This window comes from Salmo salar, chromosome ssa12 (genome assembly GCF_905237065.1).
Source record: "Salmo salar chromosome ssa12, Ssal_v3.1, whole genome shotgun sequence".
NCBI lineage: Eukaryota > Metazoa > Chordata > Actinopteri > Salmoniformes > Salmonidae > Salmo > Salmo salar.
The window spans coordinates 19449773-19470630 of record NC_059453.1 but is presented as its reverse complement, the minus strand read 5'-3'; the positions used below and the strand labels follow the sequence as shown (position 1 = coordinate 19470630).

Below are 20858 nucleotides of genomic sequence, written 5' to 3'. Positions count from 1 at the left end.
TACTTGTGTCCGTCTCTTGCCACAAAGTATCCACTCTCTCGCTCTCTCCCTCTGTATTTGTAGCTCACAAACACACTCACACACACACACACAGTCACACACAGTCACACACTTACAGCTGTAAGTAGACCTCATTTGGCTTTTAGTTTCGTTCTAGACAACATGTTGGTTTCAGAAACCTGACAGTTTCAGTTCCCTCACAGTTCAAATCTGGTTAATAGACCTACTTCTTCTCATTGTGTGTGTGTTGTTTCTACCTCCTTCATCCCCACAGAGGAACACACACATACACCTACACACTCTCTCTCTTTCTCTCTCTGCCTCTCTCTCTCTCTCTCTCTCTCTCTCTGCCTCTCTCTCTATATTTCTCTCTCTCTCTCTCTCTCTGCCTCTGCCTCTCTCTCTCTCTCTCTCTCTCTCTCTCTGCCTCTCTCTCTATATTTCTCTCTCTCTGTTTCTCTCTCTCAGAAGAGGGCTTCCTCCACCATCAGTAGCTGTATTAAATGTCCTGTGATGCTGAACGGGCTGCGTTCAGCTGTAACGCTCTGCATCGCCGCTCTCCTCCCGTTACACACACCGTTCAACACTGTTCACCGCAGGCCCGAGCAACACTCTGTGTGTGTGTGTGTGTGTGTGTGTGTGTGTGTGTGTGTGTGTGTGTGTGTGTGTGTGTGTGTGTGTGTGTGTGTGTGTGTGTGTGTGTGTGTGTGTGTGTGTGTGTGTGTGTGTGTGTGTGTGTGTGTGTGTGTGTGTGTTGGCCTAATGGAGAGAGAGGGACGCCACATTGCCTTGTACCTCAAGAGAAAACATTTTAGGAAACCTGATGCAGTCAAACTTAATGTTTTTGTTGTTCAGTATTCTATGCACATTTTTTTATTCAACTCACTTAAATATATTTAACCGTTATTTCAAGTTGACACTATTCAATTGAATGTAATTGAGGTTCAGATGCTCAAAGGGTTGTGAAAGACTTGAGCCAACATGGTTCTCCAGTTCCCTTATTACCAATGGATTACAATGCATCTGTACAATGGGACCTTTTATCGGATCGGAAGGCTCTTTCCAGTGTTTTGGATTAACTTACCTGATCTAATCCTCTCTTAATGTGTAGAAGTGTAAAAGCCACCCGGGTGGTGAAGCTCGGCGGCCATTTTGGTCCGTACAGTAGGACTCACCTTACATAAGCTGTTGTGATGGAGCCACAAGGAGATTAGTTGCATGACCTTGCTGATTGACACGAGAGCCATCAGTGGTGATTGCTGTGACGCAAGTGGGAAAAATGGTTGATGTGATGGGTTTGGAAATAAGTATTGTGTTGTTGGTGATGTTATTGATTGTTGCACATATACAGTTACAGTGTGCGCACACACACACACACACACACACACACACACACACACACACACACACACACACACACACACACACACACACACACACACACACACACACACACACACACACACACATACACTCGTCCTTGACGGTCTTTGTCTGTCTGTTTGTCTGACTAGGGGTAATTACATCTGAACACAGTAGAGGTACATGGGTAAAATCACTGGGGAAGCCAAGCCAGAAAAAAAAGACATATTACAATTCATGTGTTGTGATCATTGTGTTGTTTGCTCTATAACCTGCTAGTTCATATGCCTTGTCACCGTGATATATAGTCCTAAAGGACAAGACAATAACAAGACACAATGGCAGAATAAATTCAACCACACCTTTGTTTCATCACAAAACCGGAGAGCAACATCCGTCCGGTGAATTCCACCAAGCATTCTGCATGTAACAAACAGTAACATGACCTACAGCGTGGTCAAGTAAGATAATGTTTCCCACATTTTCAGACCACTAAACAACTATTGATTTAGAACCACAGAGAGTTACCACAAGTCCCAAAGAAAACAGGATCTGCCTCCAGTATTCCAGCACCATTTCAACTTCAACGTTTCATCTTCATCAAATCACCTCTGCTTAGTCTAATACAGTGACAACTAAAATATACCAAAAACAATTTAGTCCAATCAACGTAAGCTACACTGAACAAAAATATAAACACAACATGTAAAAGTGTTGGTTCCATATTTCATGAGCTGAAATAAAAGATCCCAGAAATGTTCACACACACTAAAAGCTTATTTCTCTCAAATTTTGTGCACACATGTTTTTACATCCCTGTTCGTGAGCATTTCTCCTTTGCCAAGATAATCCATCCACCTGACAGGTGTGGCATATCAAGAAGCTGATTAAACAGCATGATCATTACACAGGTGCACCTTGTGCTGTGGACAATAAAAGGCCACTCTAAAATGTGCAGCTTCGTCACTCAACGCCACAGATGTCTCAAGTTGAGGGAGCGTGCAATTGACATGCTGACTGCAGGAATGTCCACCAGAGCTGTTGCCAGAGAATTTAATGTTCTGAAATAAAGCTGAAAATGTCCCAGTTCTTCCATGGCCTGCATACTCACCAGACATGTCATCCATTGAGCATGTTGGGATGCTCTAGATTGATGTGTATGACAAGCTATGGACCATGAACACAATTGCATTTTATCGATGGCAATTTGAATGAACAGAGATACCGGGACAAGATCCTGAGGCCCATTGTCGTGCCATTCATCTGCCGCCATAACCACATTTTTCGGCATGATAATGCACGGCCCCATGTTGCAAGGATCTGTACACAATTCCTGGAATCTGAAAATGTCTCATTCTTCCCCGGCCTGCATAATCACCAGACATGTCGCCAGACATGTTCCAGTTCCCGTCAATATCCAGCAATTTCACACAGCCATTTAAAAAAATGTTTTATCTAGGCAAGTCAGTTAAGAACAATTTCTTATTTACAATGACAGCCTACCCCAGACAACACTGGGGCCATTGTGCACCGCCCTATGGGACTCCCAATCACAGCCGATGTGATGCAGCCTGGATTTGAACCAGGTACTTCAACAACACCTCTTTCACTGAGGTGCAGTGTCTTAGACCACTGCGCCACTCGGGAGCATTTGAAGAGGAGTGGGTTAACATTCCACAGGCCACAATCAAGAGCTTGATCAGCTCTATGCGAAGGAGATGATTCGCACTGCATGAGGCAAATGGTGGTCACACCAGATACTGACAGGTTTTCGTATGTTGTATGTCTATGTATGTTGCATTTACATTTTTGTTCAGTATAAATATGATGTGGCTGTCCATGGTTCGGATTTATGCGTGCATGCGTGCGCACATTCGTGCAAGTAGAAAAACATGTTGACCCCACTCTACTTGTAGAGAAGCACCAATGCCATCCTCCTCTCTTTCATGTTGAAGAAACGGTCTATCACTCTGTCATACAGTTCACGCTTCCATTTTTGTGGTCCTAGGCTACCTGGCTAAAATCCTTGCTAGCTAGCCTAACTTCCTATCATGTGAGCATTTAGCAAGTTAACATTAGCCTTCTACATCTAGCTACATATTGAACTTCCATTCTCTCATGCCAGTGGCACAATTTATGAATTTATGGTTGGATCAGAATCGCCATTATAACCTCTATGGGCTAGGCGGGACGAATTCGTCCCACCTACGTAACAGCCACTTGAAGCCTGTGGCGCGATTTTCAAAACCTTAAAAATCCTATTACTTCAATTTCTCAAACATATGACTATTTTACAGCTATTTAAAGACAAGACTCTCGTTAATCTAACCACACTGTCCGATTTCAAAAAGGCTTTACAACGAAAGCAAAACATTAGATTATGTCAGCAGAGTACCAAGCCAGAAATAATCAGACACCCATTTTTCAAGCTAGCATATAATGTCACAAAAACCCAGAAGACAGCTAAATGCAACACTAACCTTTGATGATCTTCATCAGATGACAACCCTAGGACATTATGTTATACAATACATGCATGTTTTGTTCAATCAAGTTCATATTTATATCAAAAACCAGCTTTTTACATTAGCATGTGACGTTCAGAACTAGCATACCCCCGCAAACTTCCGGGGAATTCGCTAACATTTTACTAAATTACTCACGATAAACGTTCACAAAAAGCATAACAATTATTTTAAGAATTATAGATACAGACCTCCTCTATGCACTCGATATGTCCGATTTTAAAATAGCTTTTTGGTGAAAGCACATTTTGCAATATTCTAAGTACATAGCCCAGGCATCACGGGCTAGCTATTTAGACACCCGGCAAATTTAGCACTCACCATAATCATATTTACTATTATAAAAGTTTGATTACCTTTTGTTGTCTTCGTCAGAATGCACTCCCAGGACTGCTACTTCAATAACAAATGTTGGTTTGGTCCAAAATAATCCATCGTTATATCCGAATAGCGGCGTTTTGTTCGTGCGTTCCAGACACTATCCGAAATGGTAAAGAAGGGTCGTGCGCATGGCGCAATTCGTGACAAAAAAAATTCTAAATATTCCATTACCGTACTTCGAAGCATGTCAACCGCTGTTTAAAATCAATTTTTATGCCATTTTTCTCGTAGAAAAGCGATAATATTCCGACCGGGAATCTCCTTTTCGCAAAACAGAGGAAAAAATCACAAAGACGGGGGCGGTCAGGTCAAGCCCAGAGTCCCTTGATCGGCCACTTGAGAAAGGCGATAATGTGTTTCAGCCTGGGGCTGGGATGACGACATTCAGGTTTTTCCCGGGCTCTGAGCGCCTATGGACGACGTAGGAAGTGTCACGTTAGAGCAGAGATCCTTAGTAAAAGATAGAGATGGAAAAGAAGTTCAAGAAATGGTCAGACAGGCCACTTCCTGTAAAGGAATCTCTCAGGTTTTGACCTGCCATTTGAGTTCTGTTATACTCACAGACACCATTCAAACAGTTTTAGAAACTTTAGGGAATTTCTATCCATATGTAATAAGTATATGCATATTCTAGTTACTGGGTAGGAGTGGTAACCAGATTAAATCAGGTATGTTTTTTATCCAGCCGTGTCAATACTGCCCCCTAGCCCTAACAGGATAATCATTGGCCAGTACAGAGAATTAAGTAAAACCACAAGTCCAAATCCTTATCTCCATCCATGGCTAATTTAGGAATGGGACGATTTGAGCTAGCTAGCCAGCGGAGGACAACAACACAAGGAGATGCACAATGAGGTTCTGTTCATGTCGTCTGCTCTCCATCAAATGTGATTGGAGTGAAGCCAAATCCAAACCGGCCAAATCCACTTTTTTTTGGTGCGCCAGGACCATTCACAGTTGAGCTCACTCGGTTTAGCTCAACGCTGATTGGCTATTATTTTATACTTTTTTTTAAATCAAGGGAGGCCAAATGCTTGATGATTTACTCGCATTCAATGCTACAGGCGGCAACAATGTCATACTCTTTTGGACCAAACAGCATCAGATAGATGGTCTACACATGCTGAGACAGAGGGGCGCTGTTTCGCTCGCTTGGATGCTTTCTCCGGTGAGACACATTCAGCCACTTGCAAATTGTTGGAAAATTATGAAACACAGAGAAATGAAAGATACATTATTTTATGTATTTTTTCTTTTTTTCTTGGTCAATTTTTGGACCAAGAAATGAATACACGCCATTGTCTGAACGACATCTACTTGAGAAGAAAGCAAAATAGAGAGGGAGAGAGTTAGAGAGAGGGAGGGAGAGGGAGGGAGAGAGATGAGAGGGAGAGAAAGAGAGAATGAAAGGGAACGAGAGAGTGAGAGAAAGAGAAGAAGGAGAGGGAGAGAGAATCAAATCAAATGTTATTTGTCACGTGCTGAATACAACAGGTGTAGACTTTACAGTGAAATGCTTACTTACAAGCCCTTAACCAACAATGCTTTAAGAAATGCTTTAAAAAATAAAAAATAAGTGTTAAGTAAAAAAGTAAAATAGAAAATAAAGTAACAAATAATTCAACAGTAGCAGTAAAATAACAAGCAATGCTATATACAGTGGGTACCGGTACAGAGTCAGTGTGCGGGGCCACAGGTTAGTCGAGGTAATTGAGGTAATATGTACTTGTAGGTAGAGTTAAAGTGACTACACATAGATTATAAACAGAGAGTAGCAGCAGCGTAAAAGAGGGGTCTGGGTAGCACTTTGATTAGCTGTTCAGGAGACTTATGGCTTGGGGGTAGAAGCTGTTTAGAAGCCCTCTTTTACACACTACCCTCTGTAATGCCTTGTGGTCGGAGTCCTCATACAGCACTCTAACAGCCATTCACTGCTCAGCAGGTGCAGAGAAATATTGAGAGAGAGAGAGAGAGAGGGAGATGTAGAGCATTAGATTTAAAAAAATATATATTATTAAACTAGGCAAGTCAGTTTAGAACAAATTCTTATTTACAATGACAGCCTACCCCAGGCCAATTGTGCACCTTCTGCACTGAGATGCAGTGCCTTAGACTGTTGCACCACTCGGGAGGGAGGGAAGCATCTAGACAGCATTAGTGTTTGTCTGGAATATAATGACACACCTCTGGACAGACGATAATAACATTGTTTACCATCAAAGCGCCACACACACACACTGTGCCGCCTCACCTGTCTTTGTCTCCAAACCCAGTCATTATCCCTACCGCTAATATTTAACCCCTGGCTAGCATGACTCAGCTAAAAAGAACACACAAGCCCACTGCAGAGTGCTAATACGCTAACAGGCTAAAGTCAGCAAGATATGCAGTAAAGCAGCCAGACAGTTTTCCTGAATCCTTCTCCTCCTTTTCAGCTGTAATGAGAAGGCAATTGAGAGGATTGAATGAAGAAAGGGAGGATGAAAGGAGGGTGGGATGGCTAGTGTTGAGGGAGGAGAAGAAGAAAGTGATGATGTGTGGGAAACTGTGAATCCATTTACTATAAAAGATGATATGACGATGTCTTGGTGATCCAGTAAGTTGTTCTAGGGACCAAGGCAGTGTGGAGGATTATGGGAAAATGGATTGTCCGGCATTCCCATCCCTATGGCAATGATGATGTCAGATAGAGCTGGAGACAAAGATTTCAGGAGAGAGAGAGAAGAAAGGAGATGGGGAGAGAGGGAAGGAGAGGGAGAGCATGGAGAGAGGGAGGGAGCGAGGTAAGGAGAGGGAGAGGATGGAGAGAGAGGGATGGGGTGGAGAGAGGGAGGGAGGGTGTTAAGGAGGGAGGGATGTAAGGAGGGAGGGAGGTAGGAAGGTAAGGAGAGGGAGGGAGGGAGGGAGGTAAGGAGGGAGGGAGAGGACGAGAGAGGGATGAGTGGAGGGAGGTAAGGAGGGAGGGAGGTAAGGAGAGGGAAGGGATGGAGTGGAGAGAGGTAGGGAGGGAGGTAAGGATGGAGGTAAGGAGGGGAGGGAGAGGGAGCAGATGACAAGAGAGGGAGGGAGGGAGGGAGGGAGGGAGGGAGGGAGGGAGGGAGGGAGGGAGGGAGGGAGGGAGGGAGGGAGGGAGGGGGGAGGGAGGGAGGGCAGATGACAAGAGAGGGATGGAGTGGAGAGAGGGAGGGAGGGTGTTAAGGAGGGAGGGAGGTAAGGAGGGAGGGAGGTAGGTAGGTAAGGAGAGGGAGGGAGGGAGGTAAGGAGGGGGAGAGGATGGAGAGAGAGGGATGGAGTGGCGAGAGGGAGGGAGGGTGTTAAGGAGGGATGGATGTAAGGAGGGAGGGAGGGAGGTAAGGATGGAGGTAAGGAGGGAGGGAGAGGGAGCAGATGACAAGAGAGGGAGGGAGGGAGGGAGGGAGGGAGGGAGGGAGGGAGGGAGGGAGGGAGGGAGGGAGGGAGGGAGAGATAAAAAATGGAAGGGAGTAATAGGGGAGAGAGAAGGAAGAGTGACTACTGTGTTCATCAGTCTAGGGAGAGAGAGGGAGGAGGGAAAGAGAGGGAATGATAGAAAAGAGAGGGAGGGGTTGAGTCCTTACTGACTGGTACAGTTACATTATGGATGAGAGTAGAGGAGTGTGTGCATTCCACTGACTTTCCCACACACACACACAAACTCCCCAATCGCAACCTACGCCCCTACACACACGCCATTGCACTAAAACCCCTTTTCCATCCATACAAACACGCACTCTAATCTAACCCAAACCTCTCTCTTTTAGCACCCGGCCTTCTCCTGAGATCTGTCTCACCTGCCCACTGAACCACACACACACACACACACACACACACACACACACACACACACACACACACACACACACACACACACACACACACACACACACACACACACACACACACACACACACACACACACACACACACACACACACACACACACACACAGAGCACCACTGAACCATACACACACACTGAGCACTGAACACCACTGAACCATACACACGCACTGAGCACTGAGCACCACTGCACCATACACACCATACTGAGCACTGAACACCACTGAACCATACACACCATACTGAGCACTGAACACCACTGAACCATTCACACGCACTGAGCACCACTGAACCATACACACACACTGAGCACTGAGCACCACTGAACCATACACACACACTGAGCACTGAGCACCACTGAACCATACACACACACTGAGCACCACTGAACCATACACACACACTGAGCACTGAGCACCACTGAACCATACACACACACACTGAGCACCACTGAACCATACACACACACTGAGCACTAAGCACTGAGCACCACTGAACCATACACACACACTGAGCACCACTGAACCATACACACACACTGAGCACCATTGAACCATACACACACACAACAACCAGGAAGTCCACTATGAAGTGCTTTCGTGCATGTATTTGAATGTGTCAGTGTGTTCTTAGGGAAAGGAGGAATACCTAGTCAGTTGTACAACTGAATGCCTTCAACTGAAATGTGTCTTCCGCATTTAACCCAACCCCTCTGAATCAGTCAGTTAGATATCAGCTTTCTTATAGAAACCCAGAGAAACACTCTTGTTGGGTAATGTTATAATGATGAGTCACAGTAGAGCTAGGTTTAGCGGTGGCTAATGGAAGACTCTTGTTGGGTGGCGTTCTATGGATGAGTCACTGTAGAGCTAGCTTAGCGATGGCTAATGGAAGACTCTTGTTGGGTGACGTTCTATGGATGAGTCACTGTAGAGCTAGCTTAGCGGTGGCTAATGGAAGACTCTTGTTGGGTGACGTTCTATGGATGAGTCACTGTAGAGCTAGCTTAGCGGTGGCTAATGGAAGACTCTTGTTGGGTGATGTTCTATGGATGAGTCACTGTAGAGCTAGCTTAGCGGTGGCTAATGGAAGACTCTTGTTGGGTGACGTTCTATGGATGAGTCACTGTAGAGCTAGCTTAGCGGTGGCTAATGGAAGACTCTTGTTGGGTGATGTTTTATGGATGAGTCACTGTAGAGCTAGCTTAGCAGTGGCTAATGGAAGACTCTTGTTGGGTGACGTTCTATGGATGAGTCACTGTAGAGCTAGCTTAGCGGTGGCTAATAGAAGACTCTTGTTGGGTGATGTTCTAATGATGAGTCACTATAGAGCTAGCTTAGCGGTGGCTAATAGAAGAACAGCACAGATTAAACGGGGCAAGGCACGGTCAGGGATGTACTGAGAGGACAGAGAGAGAAAGAGAGGAAAGAGGGAGCAGAGAGAGAGAGAGAGAGAGAGAGAGAGAGAGGACATAAAGGGAGAGCGGGTGAGAGAGCAAGAGAGCCTTACTGTCTTTCCCACGCTGTAGCCAACTCTTCTATTTCTATGTTCTAGTTTTCTAATGTGAAAAAGGGGCCCTGTGGGAAAAAGGTTGGGCACCCCTGCCATAGAGTGCTGGTCAATAGTAGTGCACAGTATATGGAATCGGGTGGCATTTGGGCCACAATCTTATTAGTTTCCATTGGTCTCTGTAAAGCCTGTGACTCAGAGAAACAGAAACAGAGGAAGTTATTGAAACAGGTCAGTCAGATCAGTCAGACAGACACTGTGGGGTCAGCAATGGAAATCTATGGGTGTTCTGGGCAGAACAGGGCCTGCCTGATCTGCAGTTTAAATGAGGTGACAGAGGCTGGGCTGCATCTCAATCTTCTAAAGAGGCTCCCTTGTCCCTTCCTTGTTTCCTTTCCTTCATCTGCAGGAGAGGATGACATGCTATCATATAATGTGTGTTTGTGTGTGCGTGTGTTTGTGCGTGCATGCATGTGTTAGCGTGCTTACATGTGTGTTAGCATGTGTGTGTGTTATTCCTTTCATACTTAAACGTTTTTCTGGCACCTTGATCATACCGCCAACTTTTTTCACACTTTTCCGAACTCTGAAAATATGTTTCTGGCATCAAAACCTAAACTTTTATTTCCACCAAACAACCTAGAAGCCTGATCATTTCAGTAAAGTTCTGCCTACGGCTTAGTATGAAACATAGCCCTGAGGCGGCATCAGCACCACTTATGCTCTAAAACTCTTGATAGTTGCTAGGCAACGCCCATTAACCATCCTCCTTGCAGTTCTAAACTTTGCAAGGCATGTCACTTCACCAATATCTTGGCATAGCCCACCGCTAAGCAGTGCACTGTTTTCTTAACAACAACTGGATGCTAGGGATGGACATGAGCACCCCAACTGACGTCAAAACTCGATCTTTAACCAGGGATAAAAACATTTTGAAATACTGTAAAACTATTTGGTCTAAATTTTGTCTTGAAGACAACGTTAATTTGCTTTGACTCTAGTTTTCCATTTGTACATGTGCATTTGCAGGACACAACAAAAAATAAACCAAGCCAAGCATCAAGTTTTTATACAGTGCATTAGGAAAGTATTCAGACCCCTTGACTTTTTCCACATTTTGTTACGTTACAGCCTTATTCTAAAATGGACTTGAAAAAATATCCCCTTATCAATCTACACACAATACCCCATAATGACAAAGCAAAAACTGTTTTGTTGAAATTTTTGCTAATTTATAATACTCGAAATTGAGCTCAGGTGCATCCTGTTTCCATTGATCACCCTTGAGATGTTTCTACAACTTGATTGGAGTCCACCCATGGTAAATGTAATTGATTGGACATGATTTGCAAAGGCACACACCTGTCTATATAATGTTCCACTGTTGACAGTGCATGTCAGAGCAAAAACCAAGCAATGAGGTAAGGGGAATTGTCCGTAGAGCTCAGAGACAGGACTGTGTCGAGGCACAGATCTGGGGAAGGGTAGCAAACAATTTCTGTAGCATTAAAGGTTCCCAAGAACACAGTGGCCTCCATCATTCTGGAAGAAGTTTGGAACCACCAAAACTCTTCCTAGAGCTGGCCGCCGGCCAAACTAAGCAATCGGGGAAGAAGGGCCTTGGTCAGGAAGGCGAGTCTCATAGTAGAGGGTCTGAATACATATTCAGAATAAGGCTGTAACGTAACAAAATGTGGAAAAAGAGAAGGGCTCTGAATACTTTCAGAAAGCACTGTAGATAAATGCCCACATATTTTCTTTTACAGTGCTGCCTTTGTTAAAAAAAATCGTTTTTTTTTCTTCATTCGAGTACTGGGGAAAAAATCATGCAAGCACTCTCATGCGTGTACTCAAACAGTCAAAAAAGGTCAAATGCCCTACTGGATGGATCCATAAAGAATCACTGTGGGAATTAATATCACGGGATGAGGAAATTATTGGAACAAAGTAGGCTAATGCAATTGAAGGCATGTATCAAATTGTTGCTTACTGAAACTCCAAAAGTTATCCAATTGTTGTAATACAGTACATTTGAAGCAATACCAACATGTGGTCAACTAGATGATCCTTTCAGCACCGTTTTGATTGGGACAGCGCCATGCGCCATGCGGGTGACAAATGGTAGCACTGGTGTGCACATGTGGATGGGCGTCTATTTTTATAAATCCATTGAAAAAATACACCATCAAAAATAAATCCTTTATTAATTAATTAGGACCTGCTTAAACAAATGAATAAAGGATTTATTTTTGATATTTTCAATGGATTTATAAAAATAGACCCACATCTATGACCCCCACCCACATCTGCACACCAGTGCTACCACTTGTCACCCGCATGCCGGCATGGAAGGTATAAAAGGTGTTTTTAGGCAAAAATCTGGTAAAAATGGGCCTGTTTGTAAGGGGGTCATATAAACATTGGCCAAATTTTTGGGGGGTGGCCAAAGTACCGTAAATACTATGTGAAGCAGCATAAGTGTGTGAGTGTGTGCGTGCGTGTGTGTGTGTGTGTGTGTGTGTGTGTGTGTGTGTGTGTGTGTGTGTGTGTGTGTGTGTGTGTGTGTGTGTGTGTAGTCATGGGATGTAACCCTCCCCCTTTTGATTTGATAGGCCAACCAATTTAGACAATGGACTTCACATATCTGATTGGACCCCCCCTCCTCCATCCATCCATTTTTTATTAGTTTCCCCATCCCAATGTCCTTGACATATTCCTCCTCTAGGAAAAAAGGCCAGCTGGGGCACAGTGGCCACGTGGTACATTACCAGACCCTAATGTGATGAGAAAATGTGGAGCTGTGGAGCCACAAAGACAATAGGAGCCATATCTATTGCTGATGCTGTGTCGGCACAAAATGGCCGCCTAGTTGGCCCTTTGGGTCATTGACCACTATTTGATACAATGGGACTGGAGACATCTGCATGGTCGTTGATATTGGAGAACAGAGGAACACACACTTAGAACAGGAGTCCGAACAGTTCAGGCTTTGTGTTTATTGCTTAGTAAGCAGCCATTGTCCCCTTGGGGTTCTGGTTAAGACCAAGTCGACAGAATGTCTCGTCTGTATACAGGCCCACATCCTGTGTGTGTGTCCGTTTGCTTGAGTGTCCAATGTGTGTGCATGCATGTGTGTGTGTGTGTGAGGTCTCCCAGGACAGCGCTAAGTTGGCTTGTTGACTGTGGATAATATTGTCTCAAACTCAATTTCCCTCCCTCCCTGTGTTCCATTGCCCCCCACCCCCACTGTTGCTATGACAACCAACAATGAGCTTTTCTGTTGATTTCTGCACTGCCCTCCTCAGCAATAATGGTGGCTGGTGTCTGTGCCACCGAGTGTGTGCGTGTGTGTTGCCAGCTAATCTGAGAGAGGGATCAGTGTGCCACCACATAGCAGGCGGTAGCAGTGCCACACTGGTTGTTTACCAGTCCGCAGGCCTCCAAGAGATTCCAAACCAAATGTTTGTTTTTCCTTCGTGTACGGCCCGTAGAGCATTTCAAATATCTTAAGGCTGCATTCCAATGGGTCTTTTTCCCACCCTAGGGATGCTGTGTGGGACTGTGTGTGTGTATGTGTGTGTATGTGTGTGTGTGTGTGTGTGTGTGTGTGTGTGTGTGTGTGTGTGTGTGTGTGTGTGTGTGTGTGTGTGTGTGTGTGTTCACTGTAATCTCTGAAGGTGGTTTTAGATAAACAAACCAACTGCTGGAAAGAACATCCTTCCCCTCTTCCTCATTTGATATCCGCTATTCGACAAATAATGACACTGTCAATTTCTACTACTCTGTGTACAGAACCTCTGCCTAGTTTGATTGGCTGGCTGGCCTTGTCGCGGTTGTGATGGCCACTTGGATACCAGCGGGTCATTGGTTAATTTGGTTAACCAATGACCCGCTGTTCTCCGTCTGTTTATCGGTCCTCTATCTGTTCTCAACGAGTGTTTTGTGTGTCTGCAACATTTCCTCTTCTCTGTAGGTAGTGTGATCTGTACACATTTGGTAGCTGGCACCACAGTCATAGATATACAGATATATTGGTTCACGTTCAGAGAACACAATCTGTTTCCTATCTGTTCTCTACTGTATGTCAGTTTGTAACATTTACCCTCTAGTTTAGTGACGTACAGCTTCCATCTTTACTACCTGGTACCGTAGTTATACTGTACTGTATATAGTATTGAATTATTGGGTCACGTTCAGAGAAGGCAATCTGTTCTCCATCGGTTCTCTATGAGTCTGCAACATTTCCTCTCTAACAGCAACATTTCCTCTCTAACAGCAACATTTCCTCTCTAACTGCAACATTTCTTCTCTAACAGCAACATTTCCTCTCTAACTGCAACATTTCCTCTCTAACTGCAACATTTCCTCTCTAACTGTAACATTTCCTCTCTAACTGTAACATTTCCTCGCTAACAGCAACATTTCCTCGCTAACTGCAACATTTCTTCTCTAACAGCAACATTTCCTCTCTAACTGTAACATTTCCTCTCTAACAGCAACATTTCCTCTCTAACTGTAACATTTCCTCTCTAACTGTAACATTTCCTCTCTAACTGCAACATTTCCTCTCTAACAGCAACATTTCCTCTCTAACTGTAACATTTCTTCTCTAACTGCAACATTTCCTCTCTAACAGCAACACTTCCTCTCTAACTGTAACATTTCCTCTCTAACAGCAACATTTACTCTCTAACAGCAACATTTACTCTCTAACTGCAACATTTCCTCTCTAACAGCAATATTTCCTCTCTAACAGCAATATTTCCTCTCTAACAGCAACACTTCCTCTCTAACTGTAACATTTCCTCTCTAACTGCAACATTTCCTCTCTAACTGTAACATTTCTTCTCTAACAGCAACATTTCCTCTCTAACTGCAACATTTCCTCTCTAACTGCAACATTTCCTCTCTAACTGCAACATTTCCTCTCTAACAGCAACATTTCCTCTCTAACTGCAACATTTCTTCTCTAACAGCAACATTTCCTCTCTAACTGCAACATTTCCTCTCTAACTGCAACATTTCCTCTCTAACAGCAACATTTCCTCTCTAACTGCAACATTTCTTCTCTAACAGCAACATTTCCTCTCTAACTGCAACATTTCCTCTCTAACTGTAACATGTCCTCTCTTGCTGCAACATTTCCTCTCTAACTGTAACATTTCCTCTCTAGCTGCAACATTTCCTCTCTAACTGCAACATTTCCTCTCTAACTGCAACATTTCCTCTCTAACTGTAACATTTCCTCTCTAACAGCAACATTTCCTCTCTAACTGCAACATTTCCTCTCTAACTGCAACATTTCCTCTCTAACTGTAACATGTCCTCTCTAACTGCAACATTTCCTCTCTAACTGTAACATTTCCTCTCTAACTGCAACATTTCCTCTCTAACTGTAACATTTCCTCTCTAACTGCAACATTTCTTCTCTAACAGCAACATTTCCTCTCTAACTGCAACATTTCCTCTCTAACTGCAACATTTCCTCTCTAACTGTAACATTTCCTCTCTAGCTGCAACATTTCCTCTCTAACTGCAACATTTCCTCTCTAACTGCAACATTTCCTCTCTAACTGTAACATTTCCTCTCTAACTGCAACATTTCCTCTCTAACTGTAACATTTCCTCTCTAACAGCAACATTTCCTCTCTAACTGCAACATTTCCTCTCTAACTGCAACATTTCCTCTCTAACTGTAACATGTCCTCTCTAACTGCAACATTTCCTCTCTAACTGTAACATTTCCTCTCTAGCTGCAACATTTCCTCTCTAACTGCAACATTTCCTCTCTAACTGCAACATTTCCTCTCTAACTGTAACATTTCCTCTCTAACAGCAACATTTCCTCTCTAACTGCAACATTTCCTCTCTAACTGCAACATTTCCTCTCTAACTGTAACATTTCCTCTCTAACAGCAACATTTCCTCTCTAACTGCAACATTTCCTCTCTAACTGCAACATTTCCTGCCCTCTGATGTGCACCGTTGGTACCTGGCATCAGGCTGTAGATACAGTGGACAGTATAAAGTGGTACACGTTCAGAAAAGCCTTCTGTTTTCTATTGGTTCCATATCTGTCAGTTGAAAAGCCTTCTGTTTTCTGTTGGTTCTATATCTGTCAGTTGAAAAGCCTGTTTTCTATTGGTTCTATATCTGTCAGTTGAAAAGCTTTCTGTTTTCTATTGGTTCCATATCTGTCAGTTGAAAAGCCTTCTGTTTTCTATTGGTTCCATATCTGTCAGTTGAAAAGCCTTCTGTTTTCTATTGGTTCTATTGCTGTCAGTTGAAAAGCCTTCTGTTTTCTATTGGTTCCATATCTGTCAGTTGAAAAGCCTTCTGTTTTCTATTGGTTCTTTATCTGTCAGTTGAAAAGCCTGTTTTCTATTGGTTCTATAACTGTCAGTTGAAAAGCCTGTTTTCTATTGGTTCTATATCTGTCACTTTCCAACGTTTCCGGTCTAGACTATTAAAGATGTGCATCATTGGTACCTGGCACCATAGTACAGAGATATTACAGTTATTGGTTCACATTCAGAGAAGCCAATCTGTTTCTGATCTGTTGTCAACATTTCTTCTTCACTGTAGAAATGTGCACCTGGCTGGCACCATAATCTATACCCCTCACACTCAACTCTGGACCTCGAAGCAAGTTCCACTGCATTTTTTTCATTGTTCCCCTCTAATCAGGGACTGATTTAGACCTTGGGCACCAGGTGTGTGCAATTAATGATCAGGTAGAACAGAAAACCGACAGGCTCTGGACCTCATAGGGTAAGAGTTGAGCAACCCTGATCTATACTGTCCTGTTGGTACCTGTTTAGAAAAGACCGTCTGTTCTGTAGTTGAGACGGCAACATTTCCAGATGGTTGTTGGGATTCCCCTCTACAGTAGGGATGGAAGAACAGCATCCGGCACCATAGCCATGGTCCTTTGTGTTACAGGCCCACCTGAATGTTTTTTTTGTTGTTGCAACTATTTTCAGCCTTTTGTAAAACGCTGAGCATTGACAGAGTGGGTTTGTGTGTACTGTTCAGGGCAAGACAAGGTTTTCATCATGGGTGTATTATCATTGACCTAGCACCTTTTGTTATAGAAGAAGGAGAGAGAAACATTCATTCACGCTCTCTTTTAGACATCCTGTTTCACTTTTCATTTCATGCTGTCTTCTAGCCTACAGAGAGAGAGATGTAAGGAGATGGAGAGGGAGAGTTAGAGAGAGATATACAGTTGATAGAGATGGAGATAAATAGAGAAAGAAAGATGTCATCATGGCGCTAAAACCTTTATTATACAGTAGAAGAAGGAGGAAAGAGAGAGAGGAAAAGACATTCAGACATCCTAGCTTCTCTTGTCATTCTTCCTCCCTCTCTTATGAGCACCCCTTGCTTTTCACTCTTTCTTTCATGCCATCTTGCCTATACTGTGTGTGGACAGGAAATATGTAATGTAACGGAGATGGGGGAGAGAGGGGAAATAGAGAAGGAGAGAAAATGAAGGAGAATTGGAGATGAGAGATAATAAGGTAGACAGAGAGGAAATGACTGGAGGGGGAAACCTAGCCCTGCTCTCCTCCTCTCTTCTCCTTCCTCGCTCACTCCCTGCTTCCATTCTGTCTAGCAACATACCGAGTCACCCCTCCTCTACTCCCTCACTGCCTTGCACCACACAGATTCAACCCCCCCCTCCTCTACTCCCTCACTGCCTTGCACCACAGATTAACCTCCTCTACTCCCTCACTGCCTTGCACCACACAGATTCAATCCCCCCTCCTCTACTCCCTCACTGCCTTGCACCACACAGATTCAACCCCCCTCCTCTACTCCCTCACTGCCTTGCACCACACAGATTCAACCCCCCCTCCTCTACTCCCTCACTCCCTCCCTCCTTCCACTCTTTCTAGCACCGCAACCTTTCAATACTATACCTACATCTCTCCCTTCTCCCCACCTCCCTCTCTCCCTCCCTCCCTCCCTCGCTCCCTCCCTACCTCACCCTAGCACCACACTGATTCAATACCACCCTTGCTCCCTCCATCTCTCCCTTCTCCCCACCTCCCTCTCTCCCTCCCTCTCTCCCTCCCTACCTCGCACCCTTGCACCGCACAAATTCCCCCCTCCTCTCTCCCTCCCTCGCTCCCTCCCTACCTCACACCCTAGCACCACACTGATTCAATACCACCCTTGCTCCCTTCATCTCTCCCTCCTCCCTCCCTCCCTCTCTCCCTCCCTACCTCCCTCCCTACCTCGCTCCCTTACACCGCACAAATTCCCCCCTCCTCTCTCCCTCCCTTCCTCTCTCTCTGTTGTTGCTTGTAGTCCTGCCAAGTGTAGCATTAGCCTTGTGGAATGGAACCGTGTGTGTGTGTGTGTGTGTGTGTGTGTGTGTGTGTGTGTGTGTGTGTGTGTGTGTGTGTGTGTGTGTGTGTGTGACCTCAGAGATAGCCTGTATAGATTTCTGGCCCATAGGCACAGATCTAGTATCAGCTTTCCCTCCCCCTTATCCTATCCTCAACCCTTAGGGAGAACACTAAACTGTCCTTAAGTCAGCGTATAAAGGGTCAGCAGCATATATCTCCCTGGTCTTAGCAGGAATGCAAAATGCTGACATTTCTCAGAGAGGTTTACTGAATTTTTCCTTTTTTTATGGCATTCTTTCCCTCCCTCCCTCTGGCTGGTCCCTTGTTCATACTTTTCCTCCCTCCACTGGACCACATCTCTCCATCCCTCCTCCTCTCCCAATCTCCTTTTCCTCCGCCTGGTTTTCCCCTCTCATTCTCATCTCGACTCTCTCCCTCTCTCTCCTCTGTTCTGTTCATAGTTTGATAAAGCAGTGGAATCCCTGAGGTAGCCCTGTACAGGCTTCTAGGCTACTTTAGATTCATACTAGGTATTGTGTGTTACAACTGCCAGATTGCCTTTCTCTCGCTCTCTCTCACACTCTCTCACTCTCTCTCTCTCGCGTTCTCTTTCTCTCTGTCTCTCTCCCTCTGTCTATCTCTCTCTCTCTCTCTCTCTCTCTCTCTCACTCTTCTCTCTCCCAGCCTTCCTCTTTCAATCTATCTCTCTTTCTTTCTCTCTCCCATTCTACCTCTCTCTCTCTTCTTCCCCCTTTCTTTCATTGTGTGTGGTTAAAGTGGGCTGCGAGAGATGTATTAAAAACAAAATATTAAGATGGATTAAATGTAAGAATAGATGTTGCCCCGTCAGCACTGACTGCCCTGAATATGAACTGAATATGAACTGAACTGTTTTTAAGAGATAATCCAAATTTTTCGGAGGATATGAAAGTCAATGTACTTTCTGAAGTTTTTAGAAAGGGACGCATTTACATTTTGGGATGTTTTTTTTCTGTATGTTTTTTTTTAGGAATCTTAATGATTTGATCAAGGTTTTGGCCACATATTTTATATAAACCAATCGAGGAAGAAATTGGATTAGATTAAATGTACAGTTCGCTGATTGGTTGATGATGTCATTGCTTTAGACTCAGGAAGATTATGGTCATCCAAAAAAAGGGATCTTTCTTTTGTGATGTTTACTGTAGAAATCCTCCAGGGGAAAGAGGGATGAGTGAATAATGAAAGGAATGAAAAAAACGGGTCTCTTTTTCTTTCTCTCTTCTCCCCACTCACCCTCTTCTCTCTTGCTACCTCCTCACATTCTCTCTCTCCCTCTCCTTTCTCCCTTTCCATCTCTTTCACCTTTGACTCTGTCTCTCCCCCTTCCCTTCCTTTCTCTCCCCCCTCCTCTCCCCTTCTCTACAAGAAAAGAAAGCATCATTCTTGCCGTGCACAGTTCATGTTGATATGTTTATGACCTGTGTCATCTCCCATTGGTCAATTCTCTCTCTCCCTCTCTTCCTATAGGATGAAAATGCGACGTCACAGAGTGTTCTTGCTGTGCACAGTGGGCCTGTGTGTCATCTCCTTCCTCCACTATTACAAGGTAAAATATATTGTTATATGTATAGCCTACAGATGTAGGATCTTAATTTGATCACTCTTTTGCTGCTGAGAATTTTTCCTGTCCCGCAGGAAATGCAGATAAGCACTGGACACCTGCTCTGACAGTATTCCACTCTTCATGTAGCCTCATTTTGACTAGCTAATAGCCTAACCACCGATCAGGCAACATTTTGGACTAAACTTTGAAATTCTGTTGCTTCAGGATTATTACAATACAGGTCAAATTAAGATCTTTATGTTGTATATATTCAATGTATTTTAATTGAAATTGAATGTGAGGTGCCAATGTACCGACAGTCTTGCCCAAGCTGTCTATTGTTGCTCATGTAATAACAAGGATGACAATGGAAGTAAGTCGTCTGACGTTGTGTTTTCTCAATCCTTTTACTGTGTGTATAGTTGTATAAATAGTTGAGGCTATTCTGTAAATATTTGTCAAATAAAATGTATTCATTCATTCATTAATTCACAATGCCAAAATGTAAGTTCCTGGGGGGGAAATAAAGTTATAATTTTATTGTTGTTGATAAAGTCATTCTATTCTATTTGTTCCAGGCCCTTCACTACGTATCCCTGCTCAAGGAGCTGTCGGCCCCGTACCCCAACATCAAGTCCTTCATCATGGTGACAGGCTTCTTCTGGAGGGAGGGGGGGAGCACACCGTTAACGTCGGCTGCCTCGTCGTCTGACTTCGCCGCCTCGCAGGAGGATGGACCCCCGCCCGCCCTCAGGTGTGTGTGTGGGTCGGATGGATGGGGTGGGTGTGTGTGTGTGTGTGTGTGTGTGTGTATTGATGTTTTTGTATGACAGACATGGGAACTGCTGATGAAGTAGGGCTTTGTAAATACTTTTGATTGATTGATGACAACATGACCTTTCTGACCAACGTGACATTTCTGTTTGTTCCTACAGGCCCTCGGACACCAAGCCCCGGATCGTAGGGGCTATAGGTCCTGGGGGAGGGGGTGGAGGAGGAAGAGGAGGTGGGGTGGAGATGAGGCTGAGAGAGGAACCTGCTGCGCCCCAACCATGGGGTCAACCAGAGGAGGAACCCAGACACAGGGACACGGATCCCAACGAGGTGAGACAGTTTGGTTGAATGGTCGGTTGTTTTACATGTCTTCACTGTGACTTTTCAGGATTGACAGTTTGGCTAATCTCTACACTGTGTTGACTATACTGCCATGAGTATGAGCTACAAACTGTTGATCTTAGAAACTGTTCTCGAGTCAGTGATCATGCCTGGTCATGGAAGTGCT

At 44.3% G+C, this 20858-nt stretch overlaps 1 protein-coding gene across 2 annotated transcripts in view; it reads left to right on the top strand.

The window, feature by feature from the left end:
- LOC106590738 (beta-1,4-mannosyl-glycoprotein 4-beta-N-acetylglucosaminyltransferase-like) overlaps positions 1-20858 on the top strand; it is a 74621-nt gene that overhangs the window by 44426 nt on the left and 9337 nt on the right. For both annotated transcript variants that reach the window (XM_045690987.1, XM_045690986.1), the window contains exons 2-4: positions 19501-19579; positions 20155-20330; positions 20512-20680. In XM_045690987.1, the coding sequence (XP_045546943.1) occupies positions 19502-19579; positions 20155-20330; positions 20512-20680 (423 nt within the window). In that variant the 5' untranslated portion in view covers position 19501. The remainder of the gene's footprint in view (positions 1-19500; positions 19580-20154; positions 20331-20511; positions 20681-20858) is intronic.